Source organism: Balaenoptera acutorostrata, chromosome 15, assembly GCF_949987535.1.
Source record: "Balaenoptera acutorostrata chromosome 15, mBalAcu1.1, whole genome shotgun sequence".
In the NCBI taxonomy this organism is placed as follows: domain Eukaryota; kingdom Metazoa; phylum Chordata; class Mammalia; order Artiodactyla; family Balaenopteridae; genus Balaenoptera; species Balaenoptera acutorostrata.
The window spans coordinates 75,788,543-75,801,638 of record NC_080078.1 but is presented as its reverse complement, the minus strand read 5'-3'; the positions used below and the strand labels follow the sequence as shown (position 1 = coordinate 75,801,638).

Sequence of the window (13,096 nt, the reverse complement as noted above, 5' to 3'; positions counted from 1 at the left end):
AACCTATAGAAATCATATGATGAAAAAGGGCATGAAGTCATTGATCTTTGATTTCTATGGCTTGCATTAAGTCAGGAAGATGTTTGCATGCCTGCTGTCAGGTTCTATCTCTCCTAGAGAATAGAGAATCCCTCTTCACTGGTTGCCCCAAATGAGAAAGGAAAAGTTCGGGCATTTTGCTAGGCATCTTCAAAAATGGCTTCCCTTGAGGGTAGGCAGGATCTAGTGACCCACTTCTAACAAATAGAATACAGAAAAAATGATGATTGTTATTCTAGAGATCAGGTTATAAAAGATGGAGATTTCCATCTTGCTCACCCTCTCCTGATCTCTTACTCACTCACTCTGATGAAGCCACCTGTGTGTTGTGAACTGCCCAATGGAGAGTCCCACCTGGCAAGAATTGAGGGGGGCCTCCAGGCAATAGCCAGGGAGGAACTAAGGCCCTCATATTAACAGTCTGTGAGGAACTAAATCCTGCCACTAATCAAATAGTCATACAAACAAACAAAAAGGCAATGCAAAAGAGGAGAGATTCACAGGGGCACCAGGAATTATCAAGGTGGTTTTTCCCTCCTATGAGAAGTCAGGGAGGGCTTCCCTGAGGAAGTGACATTTGAGCTGAGAATGGAAGGATGCCTAGATGGGTCTAGGCAACAAAGAGAGGGAAGAGCACTTCTGACATGGGAAATAGCAGGTGCAAAGACCCCGTGGCAGGAGGAAGCCTGGCAAGAATGAGACTAAGAGAAAGCAAACGTGTTTGAAGATCACAGAGCAGAGGGGAGTTTGGTGGGAGATGAGTCTGAAAGAGGGACATAGGGCCGCATGCAGGACCTCATGGATCTTTATCTGAAGCACAACAAGGAGCCACTGAAAGGTTTTAAATAGGTTTCCTACCACAGAAGCCAGAACCAGTCTGACCATAGCAAGCCTGGGACTTGTAAATATGTTTGCACAGTGGATTTTCCAAAGGAGGGTGTTGGAGGTTGGAAGGAACGAAAAGTACCCACCGAACTGAGAAGTTATCTTGAGAATAAAAAATGAGGCAGGCAGCTCCATATGATCAATGGATCTGTTTATTATAGGGGAACTTACAGGGTAGGAACTGGTGGACAGCAATCCACCCAGTGCATTTGCAGCTGCACTCTGAACCTTCAAGGGGCCATTGGGACAACTTTATAGTTAACCTAGGGTATGGGGGCACACGCTTGGAAACAGGAAGTGTGTTCCTAAGTCAAGAGTTATGAATGGGTAACTAGTTCTGTAGGTACCAGGAGTACGTCAGCAAAGGTCTTCATCATTGTTTGGAGGCTAACGGAGCATAGAGGCCACCTGGACCTAAAGATCATTAAACAATATCTATTAACTACAAAGCCCTTGATGACAGAGAAAAGATTTACTATGCAGAACAGCCGTAGGTAGGGTCAGTGGAAGGACAGCAGGAACTGTACGGACACAAGATGGCGTCAGTTATGCTAACAGCCATACAGAGGGGTTCAGACAGATTTGGTAACCATGGAGATGATCATGTGGACACTAACAATTATGATAATGAAACTACAAACTTGGGAAACTGGGCACTCTAAATAGAATTCTTTCTGGGTGAGCTTTAAGTATGCTGGCTGATGAAAGGTGCTCGAAACCACATTATGTCAACAAAAAGGGTCTGATGATGGAAAAGGTGACCTACCCTGTGTATGAATGAATGCAGGGACTGTGGAGCTGAGGGTTGGTGTCAGTCGTAGCAACCCTCAGACCCAAGGGCTTTTCTTCAATATTTCAAACAGGGTCTCAGTGATGGGGGGAAGGAAAATGCACACGTGAAGAATGTATGCAATCCACCAGGTACCCTCACGAGCAATACCTTATTTAATTTTAATAAGCTACTGCTGAAGTAAAACTAATTATCTTCGTTCTGAAGATGATGGATCTGAAACTCAGAGAAATAATGTTTGTTGCTGCATCTCACAGTGTGACAGGCACTTGAGGCTGCCTCCACTATGTGTGAGAGTGAACACATATACATTAAAAAAAAAAATCTGGAAAGAAACTTTATACAATAGTTGACGGGGGGTCAGATTGATGACAGGGATAGGGGTTCTTCAATTTTTCTTGTGGACAAAACTGTGTATTGTAAGAATTTGTTATAGCCTGTATTAGGTTTGCAAATTAATTAAACAGTAAAAGTTTATTTGCTAATCACTCCCAATTCGGCTTGGGTTCTGTCTCCTTTGAAAAACTCCGCAGCCTGATTATCCCCACCACCCTCTCTGACTCTCAACTATTATTATTTTTTTTCTGTAAGATGGGCTTTCATCATTTAACTTTATTCCTCCTGAATGCACTCAACAAACGGTAGCTGTTACTATCCTAGCTCTAAAGACGACGTCGGACACATGGTTCATTGTCCACCAGCCACACCCGACTCTGACTAGTGTAAGCCCCTATTGGGGGGGAATTCAGGAGCCCAGGGACGAGGAGTTCCAAGAAGAGGAGAACTGCGGGTGCAGCTTCCCGGGATCCAGAAAGACTCCTGAGGAGAGGAGATTCCGAAAAAGTTTTTCCGCGAGAAGCACCGAAGCTTTCCGAAAATAGCCGAAGAGCTGGGATGCAGGGGCCAACAAAGCCGACCGCGAGAGTCACCAAGGGCTTCCGGAAAGAGCCGAGGAGTGGAAAGAGCGGTTTACCGAGAGTTGCCGAGAGTTTATGGAGATAGCCGAGGAGCAGGGAGGCGGGGCCACTAGGCTTCGAAAAGAGCCGAAAAGTTGGGAGGAGGAACCACTTCCACAAGGCGGAAGTGTCGGCGTTCGAGTGGCCGAAGAGGTCCGAGGATTTCCGGAGCGAGCCGAAGCAGCTCCGACAGTTTCCGGAGAGGGCCGAGGATCTCCGAGTGGCTATGCGGAGGCGCAAACATGGCGGAGGCAGGCCCTGCTGCCAGTGAACTGAACGAGGGGCTGGCGCCCGCGGCCGAAGCACTAGTAGCGGCCCGGGAGCGGAGCAGACGCTTCTTAAGCGGCCTAGAGCTGGTGAAGCAGGGTGCCGAGGCGCGAGTGTTCCGCGGCCGCTTTCAGGGCCGCGCGGCCGTGGTGAAGTACCGCTTCCCCAAGGGCTACCGACACCCGGCGCTGGAGGCGCGGCTCGGCCGGCGACGGACGGTGCAGGAGGCCCGGGCGCTGCTCCGCTGTCGCCGCGCAGGTGAGGCGGCCCGGCTTGGGGGCGTGGGGGACGCGGGTAAGGGGCTCCCCTGCGCTGCGGGCCGCGATTTGCCTCAGTTTCTCCGTTTGTACCTTCTGCTTGGCTTTTCGTTAAGAAGTGTCATCCTTTCATCCTTTTCGTTCATTAACTCTTCAGAAGCCGCTTGGCCTTGCAGCGACTAGCATTTGTCCCGGAGCCATTGGCGCCTGGTTGAGTTCTAGGCTCTGCCACTCATGCTCAACGTTGCGCATGTCATTTAACTGCCCTGAACCTCTGTTTCCACATTTGTACCGTCTCAATTTTCGATCATTATCTTTTTTTTCTTTTAAGAAGCAGACGTAATTGCAAATACTTGCCCAGGAGCTAGGATCTCTGGGTTCAAATACTCCGCTGCTTCATATATAGCCTTTCAGCAAAGTTATATAACCTCAGCCTCAGTTTCCTCACGTGTAAAGGGAAGTCATTGTAGCTATATCCATCTCATAGGGATGTTGTGACCATTAGACGAGATGTGTATGCCATGTATTGTTTGAACGTAGGACTGACTTGTGGCGCTCAGTAAACATTAGATTTCATTCAATTGTTTACTTTTTCATTAAAACACCATTATGCACCATGACCGTAAACCTTGTCCTCAGATGAGAAACGGAGACTCAAAGAGAAGGAACTTGCCCAAGCGACCCAGCCAGGCTCTCAGCCCGTATTCCTCTGAGCCAGAAACACTGGCTTTTCACTTTTACACTTCCTACCTTTGTTTCTGTCATTGGTATTTTTTAGGTGTCTGCTGTACTCCAAGACACTGTTAGGTGCAGGGAGATCTGGAGGAAATTCAATAGCGGACAAGCAGAGGCACCTCTGCCCTTGCTCAGATTTAACGACATTATTCACGTGTTCATATTTTCTATTTTCACCCTCTCCAAGATCTAAGTTCTGTTAAGCAGGGATCGTGCCTGCTTTGTTTCCTGCTGTATCCCAACAGATTTGTCTTCGGTATCTAGAAGTGTCTTGAGGGTGATTGACATTCAATGAAGATTCACTGAATCTTCAGATTCAGAGAAGTCATTGAATTATTGGAAGTATTGATCTCATGTTATAGAAGCAGAAATGGCAGCTTAGAGAAATTAATGTGACTTTAAAGTTATACAGCTAATAAGGAAGGGAGCAGGGATTTAAACTTGTCCTTCCTCTCTGTAAAGATGAATCTCTAAGCCGGCACATGGCTTGGCCTCCTGCTGGTGTCCTTATCAGGTAGAAACGGCTCTGACTGGGCTGTGCTTACCCTTCTGGGTCTTTATTTTGTTTTGTATTTTAGCGAATAAGTATGACAAATGAAGTCCAATCATAAAGGGTGGAAGGGAGGAGGGAGCTTTGGCTCTGCTCACCTTAGCTATGGGGTGGTCTTAGCACAGTCCTGCAGGGGAAACTTCAGAGAAGTTAAGCTGTACCATTCTGCAGCATTCCTAAATCTTTTTCCTGAAATATGCAGATACACACTGTAAAAAACTGGCTCAGTCTTTGAAAATTAAGCTTACTGTTTAAAAAAAAGAGAAGTATCTAATTCAATGATCCCTTATGTCTTGGTTGCAGGAATATGTGCCCCGGTTGTCTTTTTTGTGGACCATGCTTCCAACTGCTTATTCATGGAAGAAATCGAAGGCTCAGTGACTGTTCGAGATTATATCAAATCCACTATGGAGACTGAAAAATCTCCCCAAAGTCTCTTTGCCTTAGCCGAGACAATCGGACAGGTTTTGGCTCGAATGCACGATGAAGACCTCATTCATGGTGATCTCACCACGTCCAACATGCTCCTGAAACCTCCCCTGGAACAGCTGAACATCGTGCTCATAGACTTCGGGCTGAGTTTCGTTTCAGCACTTCCGGAAGATAAGGGAGTTGACCTGTACGTGCTAGAGAAAGCCTTCCTTAGTACCCATCCCAACACCGAGACTGTGTTTGAAGCCTTTCTGAAGAGCTACTCCGCCGCCTCCAAAAAGGCCAGGCCAGTGCTTAAAAAATTAGCTGAGGTGCGCCTGAGAGGGAGAAAGAGGTCCATGGTGGGGTAGAAGAATTCTGTGTGACGACCACAGATGGTTAAGCTGTTCACAGTAACTTTGAAGGAATGCTATGAATATGAGATTCGACCTAAATAAAGGTGGTGGGATATTTTTAGGTGCCGTCTGTGATCATACTTCTTAGGCATTATCATCTGCAGTTGACTGTTCTCAAGAGTTTACTCTGTACATAAGACATGTCTGGCAGAACTGGGCATTCAGAATAAATCTCAGGCTTTCTCTGCAATTGTGCCGTGTACACCTCAGGTCAAGGGCATGGCATTACAAAACATTGAACCACATACTGAGGACCTTATTCTGTTTTCAGTCCTGGTGAGGCCAGGACAGAGGCTCAGTTGGTGGCAGTGTGTCTTCATCAGCCCTCTAACCCAGCCTTTTTGTTGTTGTGTTCATGACAGACTCCTGTGAAACCAGTACAGTGGGTTACAGCCAGCATTTTAAGAAAGAAATGGACTCAGAGGTTAGAAAATATCAGAGCACATTGCATGTAGTATTGTAAGTATTGTTTTATGAAACTTGTTTGAAATGTGTATATAGACAATGGTATGTGCTAGGTTTTGATGTAAAATACAGTTCTTTTTGAGGGTCATGGTAAAAAAAAAGATGAAAAATGCTGCTTAACTCCAATTTCTCCTTTTTAAAAAGAGCAGGCTCATAGCTTTCAGGCAACTGAAATTTATGTAATTCTGTACAACTTTTTTTTGTTGCTCTGTGTTTTTATTTTTTTTTTTTTTTTTTTTTTTTTTTAATTTTATTATTTATTTATTTATTTTTGGCTGTGTTGGGTCTTCGGTTCGTGCGAGGGCTTTCTCTAGTTGCGGCAAGTGGGGGCCACTCTTCATCGCGGTGCGCGGGCCTTTCACTATCGCGGCCCCTCCCATTGCGGGGCACAGGCTCCAGACGCGCAGGCTCAGTATGTGGCTCACGGACCCAGCTGCTCCGCGGCATGTGGGATCTTCCCGGACCAGGGCTCGAACCCGTGTCTCCTGCATTAGCAGGCAGATTCTCAACCACTGCGCCACCAGGGAAGCCCCTTGCTCTGTGTTTTTATGGCTATCTTCTAATTAAGACAAGTGATTGGTATCAAGTTCCTTTTAATTTCTATAAGTAAAAAAACCGGTTTATATCAAAGACAGTAAGTAGATTGAGCAAAGATAGTGAAGTAGCTTGGAAATGACTGAAGTTTGATAAAACCTGGTTTAAGAGAAGGTGCAGGAAAACTGTATTAAGATTTAAAGTACTGCGAATTAGCTCCCACTTATCCTTGCCCAGTTTCTTCCCCCAAAGAATTCGTGTGTGTGTTGGGAGGGAGGTGGGTATAATAAAACACTTTCCTCCTTGTAAGCTCTAACTAGCAAGTCAATACTTTGAGTGCGGGCACTGTACTGGGTACCAGGTGCAATGATGAGCAAGATGGACAGACAAGCATTGTTCTCATGGAGTGAACATTCTGGAGCAACTTGGACTGTGTCAGTGTTGTTCACCACAGTTATCACTCTGCACATGGCAGATGCCCAGGAATGAAAGAAAAATTCCCTTTCTGGGTAGTGGTGACTGGTTGAGAGAACTGACATCATTGTTTGGTTACTACACGTCAGGCATTGGATCTAAAACAACACTAAATTAGGTATTGTCACCATTTGATAGAGAAACGGGCTCAGAAAGGGGGGAGCTTGTCCAAGATGTCACAGGTAGCAAGGGGTACTTTTCCCTGGCTCCAAAGCCCGTATGCTCTCCACTGATCCTTTAAGAAATGAGATGCATTTCAATATATGACACATATTATTATAATATGTATTGGCGTTATGTTACACTATTTTCAAATAATTCCAAGGCCACAGGAGCTGGCCATAATTTTTTTCAATGAATAGTCTCAACGTGACTGAGGGCTCATTCCCCAGTTTCCTCATATACTGTACAGCTAATATGGCTAATCTCTACCTCGTGGGGAGAATGGTTGACCCATGTGTGCAGCCGTTAAGTCAGCAGATACCTAGTGCTCGCTGTGTGCCAGGCACTGGAGATACAGAGGGGACACGAATCTCTCTGGAAACAAACTAAGCACCTAAGACAATTTCAGACAGTGATGAGGGCTGTAAAGCAGCGGTCCCCAACCTTTTTGGCACCAGGGACCGGTTTCGTGGAAGACAGTTTTTCCGGGGGGTTGGGGGCGCTGGTTCAGGCGGTAATGCCAGCGATGGAGAGGAACGGGGAGCGGCAGATGAAGCTTCGCTCGCTTGCCCGCCGCTCACCTCCTGCTCTGCGGCCCGGTTCCTAGCAGGCTGCGGACCGGTACTGGTCCCGATCCGAGGCCCGGGGGTTGGGGACCCCTGCTGTAAAGGATGCTGAGATTCTGAGTGACCTCGAGTGGAGGGAGAGGGAGGAGAGGTCAGGGAAAGCCTTGATGAGGTGACATTGGAAGCAAGACGTGACGGAGAACCAGGAGATGGGGCATGGAACGTCACGTACCAAGTTGGTGAAGGAGGAACATCCTTGAGGGACAGCAAGGCTGGTGGGGCTGGTTTGCGGCCGAGCAAGGAGGAGGAGCAGGAAATGAGATCAGAGAGGTGGGTAAGCGCTGGGTCACGCAGGGCCGAGTAACAAGGCTGGGTTTTTATTCTTAATGCAGCTCAGGAGGTTTTAAGCAAGGAACGTCTGATTTACATTGTGAAAGGATGACATTGGTAGAAAAAAAACTGCAAGGGGCCAGAGTGGAGGCAGGAAAACAGTGAGAAGGTTGAGCCTGTGATGATGGTAGACCAGGGTGGAGGCGTCGGCAAGCATGCCGCAAGCCGTGTGGCAGTCACCGGGGTATGTGACACGGTGGCCAGCAGCTGTGGGAGTGGCGGCAGCAGCAGCAGGGAAGCAAAAATGACCTCTGCAGGCATTAAGAGGGAGAGGGAGACACCGGAGACTGGAGACACTTCACACGTGATCCCAGCAGGAGTATTTCCTGTCTTCGTACTCAGCCCGTGGCCAGGGCAGGGAAATAAGGATTAACAAGCCTTCCTAGGGGAGCAGTGCATTCCTCTCCTAGTTCAGTGTCTCACAGAGGGCTAAGGAGCCCTCTGCGATCCCAGATCCCTCAAGTCCACAGGGGACAGACAGCCTGTGCTTTGTACCGATGAGCCAGTGGCACCAGCAGCAGCGTGTGAATTCCCACCGGTTGTAACAAGGGTTATAACGGATGAGGAAACACTCTTAGCAATGAGGAGTAGGACGTCCTAGGATCACAATCAGTGACAGAGCTGGGATTCAAGCCCACATTTTTAACAACCGTTAACTTTATTGAGCAGTTACTAAGTTCTTTGCGTGCATTAACCCATCTTACAGAGGAGACAGCTGAGGCCCAGAGAAATTCAGTCTTGCCCAAGGTTACACTGCTAATGAATGGCAGAGCCAGGGAAATGTGATGTGACACAGATGTGTCCAACACTGAAAAGGACACCCGGCCACATCTCCTGGGAAATTGTGGCCAGTCCGCCACAGAATGGAGTTACCCAAGCCTGGCCTACTGAGTGCCCCGTATAGGCATGCTCTTATTAAATGATCTGAGCTGGCCGAGAGGAGATGGGAGCACCTGCACTCATGAGGCATGTGGGCTATAATCTCTGCCATAACTGAGGATGTCAGCCTGAATCCTGATCCTGGTTCCAATACAATTTTATTTACAAAAACAGGCAGCTGGTTTGTGGGCCACAGTTTGATGTTTTAAAATATCACATTAACATACTTGTCTCAGTTAACTGAGTTTTAGGGGCCCCCTTGAGTTTGTGCCCTAGGCAGGTGCTTCTCTTGCCTCGCCGGAGTCCTAACCCTGCCGTCACCAACTGACAGAGCCCCTGACAGTGAGTGCCCACGTCCTTACAAGGGCCTGCCCCAACCCTCTTTCTGGAACTGGGTATATCTTCTTTTGTCTGGAATTCAGGGCCCTGCAACTCCAAAGGACTGAATTCCCCTTTCCCCGAACCCAGTGGAGTGGCTCTCCTTCGCCACCAGAGGTCGCAAGTTACCGTCATTCTCTGTGCAAAGAAGTCAAAAAGAAACTTCCCTCCCCTTCCATCCTCTCTTTCACTTCCTTCTCTCCTCCCTCCTCCTCCTCCTCTGTCCTCCTCCCCTCCGCCTCCCTTGTTCTCCTTCCTCTCCTTCCCTCTTTTCTTTCTGTCTCCCTCCCTTCCTCCCTCCCTCTCTCCCTTGAACTTGTTCATTTATTCACTCAACACCTTAGCTGAGTGTCCAGATGTGGTGGGCACCATGCTTATCACTCAGGATCCTAGTGAGCAAGACAGACCAGACGTGGGGACGTCTAGTTCCCTCCCGCCTTGATTTTGTCATCCGTTCTCTCACTCACTAGGCATTTAGCAAGCATGCTGGCTGTGTCCAGCTCAGTGCCAGATCCTGAAGAAGCTACAGTGACGAGGAAGTCCCCCTACCACTATCCCAGTGCCGCTGAAATCAATGGTTTCCCCACTGTTCCCTGTCCCCCCACGCCCCACTTCTTCCCTGGAGCCCCCTGCATTCTTCCTCACTCAGCAGCCAGAGACACCCTTGTAAAGCCAGAGGATGCCACTTCCCTCTTCAGAAGTGTGATGGCTTCCATCCCATGTCTCCTTGCTCACCAGCTGCATGGCTTGGGACCCCCTCACTGTACCTCTGAGCCACAGTGTCCTCATCTGTAAAATGGACTAACAGTGGTGTCTACCTCGTGGAGCTGCTGTGAGCACTCTCCTGGGTCGGAATTCCCAGGAAGCACACTCAGCGATGCAGTTTAGCGTGTAGGATGTTTATTAAGGTGTCAGCCTCCAGAGAAGGGAAGGGAGGGAAGGAAGCAAGGGAGAGCGGGGGCAGAAGTGGGGCTGAGAGGCACACCCAACAACAGCCTCAGCCAGCCTCCCCGCCCGGTGGAGGGGGGTGTCTGCAGCTACAATGGCCCTGCAGAGATGTCCCAAGTGGGGCAGAGATGGCCAGGCCTTCAAAATCTCACATCACCCAGACATGAGCGGGCCACCCCTGGAAGGGTTTGGGCTTGGATGAGGCCACTCTGCTTGTGACTCGATTCCTGAAGGGGAGACAGATGGAGGCTGCCTGGTGACCACATCTGCATCTGGGGCAATCGGTCCTTCCTTGAAGAGGGACTGGGTCTCACATCAGCGCCCCCATGAGCATTAATGAAATAATGCACGTAGAGCACTACTGCAGTGCTTGGCACGTCGTAACAATTAGCTGTTGTTGTTATTATTATATAATTTATATTGCTACTATTTTTAGAGACCAACAAACAGGCAATTATAATACAGCATCATTTGCTTTACTTTATAAGCCAAGAATACACAGGTGCACATTGCCTGGCCCCAGCCCTAATCTATCTGAATCAAAAGGTCTCAGGCTGGGCTGAGAATTTTCGTTTCTAACAAGTTCCCAGGTGCTGCTGAGGCTGCTGTTCTGAGACCACTGCCCTAAAGGAAATCAAGGTGTTTCATGGGAAGATCAGGAAATGGATGCTGGTAGGGCAGAAACAATAGTTCTTTGCTCTACCCCTTTTACAGAAGAGGAAGCTGAGGCTCACAGATGCTAAGCACCTTGCCTAGAGTCATCAGCCTGTATGGTAGAGACTGTGCTAGACATTGTCTGTTGCCTACTAAAAGCCAGCCCCCTTATTCCTTTTGGACAGAGCCTGGATTTGTCCAGGTATTTATTAGGTGCAGATGGCTTTATCTCAGAGAAGCTCAGATTGGTCCCTGATATAGGGGTGGGCATGTGACCTTTTTCTGACCAATAAGACACAAGAGAAAATTGCAAAGTTTGCTTTTGGGGAAGATTTTGCTTCTTACAGAAGGTGAGAGAATTCCAATCCAAGAGCATGGACTATCTTTCTGACCCCCTTTTCTCACTTTGGGTCAGCCACCCGGTTCTTCCAATAGGCAGCCATGCTCCCATCTCAGGGCCATTGTACTTGCTGTTCCCTTTGCCTGTCACACTGTTCCTCACACATCCTCACATGGCTACCGCCTTCACTTCCTTCAAGTCTGTCAAACACCACTTTGTCTTCCATGAGCACCCTGTTTAGAAGCTAACACCCCCAGCCTCAGCCCTCCCCATCACCTCCCCAGCTTTGTTGCCATCCCATTCACGAGCACCTGCTACCATTTATATTCACTTGCTCATTTGCTTCTTGTCTGCTCTGGGGGGCAGAGGGTCCTGTTTGCTACACTGTCTCAGCCCTTGTTTCTCTATTGGTGCCTGGAAGGTAGTGGGTGCTCAGTAAACATTTACTGAATTGAACTGAATTCCCTCATACAAGCCCAGCCTGCTTGTTGGAAAAAAACCCAAGGAGCCACGTGAGCCTTCCTCCCACTATGCCAAACTCACACACACACACACACACACACCACCCCCACCTACCCACAGTCTTCCCTGCTGGAGGCAAAGCAGAGTAGGGTCCTGGCCTGCAGCTTGGAACAAAAAACAGTCAGAACCCTGGGGGTTTGGTGCCGATCAAAGGCCTCCTGATGTTTGTAAACCTTCGCTCTCTGCCCGGGATAGAGGGGGTTAGGGGGTGGCCCAGAATCCAGAGTTAGTTGTAGCTCCAGGCCAGGGGAGTCCGGGCCCTGCCCCTTTCCCCGTAGAGAGGAAAGGCCCTGAGAGGTCAAGTTGCTTGACCCCTTCCCTCCAGGGTATCTCAAGGGGTGACTTATCCCAGCCCCAGCCTCAGCCCACCTGCTGGGACTTGCTTCAAAGCCAGTATTGCTCTTGGAGCTGTAGAGGCCTTGACCAAGGTGTCACGCTGAAAGATGCTGACCGTGGTACGGGGCTCAGTGAAGGGAGTGGGGGAGGCACTGAGAGTCCCTTCCGTGCAGGTGAAGTGGAAAGTGGTGCCCATACTCTCCCCTCAGGCTCTCTCCCCTCTCCCTGCTTTATGTTTCTTCATAGCACTACACACCATGTGATATGCTATATATTTTACTCATGCATCTCGTTATAGAGCTGCCAAAATAAAAGCTGTATGAGAGCAGAGACTTTTGCTTCATTTGATCACTGCCATAGCCCAGAAAGATGCCTGGTACATAGTATGCGCTCAATTCATATTTGTTGAACGAATGATATGCATGATTTTGGTCGATGTTCATAGTAATAAAATACATTTTATTTAAAGCATGTTCAGCTATTCAATAGTTGATTGAACCCCTGCTATGTCCCAGGCACTGGGACTGTGGCGCGGTACGATCTGGACTCCTTATTCTCATGGGGCTTCATCTAGGAGGGAATAATTTCAAATGGTGAATCATGCTGTGAAGGAACAACGCAGGGGGTTTTATACAGAGGGGGTGTTGTAGAGTTGAGGAAGGCTGTGTTTCATTAAATTAGGTAGTCACGGAGGCCCTTCTGAGGAGGTGACGTCTGAATTGAGACCTGAGTGAGGAGAGGGAACCAGCCACTATGAAGGGATGGTGGGGAAGGAGTGGGGAGGAGAGATCCAGGCAGAGGGAGCAGTCAGTGCAAGAACTTGGCATGTTCAAGGAGCAGGAAGAAGGTCACAGAGAGGGTGGCACCCAATGGTTGAGGGGAAGGCAGGTGGGACATGGAGTTGAAGTATTAGGCAGGATTCAGTCATTCATGTAAGTGACCAGCACAGTGCTTGGCACATAGCAAGCCCCTTAGTAACTGAGCTGATGAGTATAATCAGTGTGTGTGCGTGCGTGTGTGTGTGTATATATATATATATATATACACACACACACGCACGCACACACACACACACTTTACAGAGGTTGTTATTTGCGTATTAAAAAGAGCGGTAGCGATGTGTATCATTAGAATTTCAGCTC

At 48.4% G+C, this 13,096-nt stretch overlaps 1 protein-coding gene across 1 annotated transcript; it reads left to right on the top strand.

The window, feature by feature from the left end:
* Positions 1–2,883: 2,883 nt before the first annotated feature.
* Positions 2,884–5,367, top strand: TP53RK (TP53 regulating kinase). The gene is made up of 2 exons (XM_007185355.2): positions 2,884–3,195; positions 4,783–5,367. The coding sequence occupies exons 1-2, from the start codon at positions 2,913–2,915 to the stop codon at positions 5,259–5,261; spliced, it is 762 nt and encodes a 253-aa protein (XP_007185417.1). The 5' UTR covers positions 2,884–2,912; the 3' UTR covers positions 5,262–5,367.
* The last annotated feature ends 7,729 nt before the right edge of the window (positions 5,368–13,096 follow it).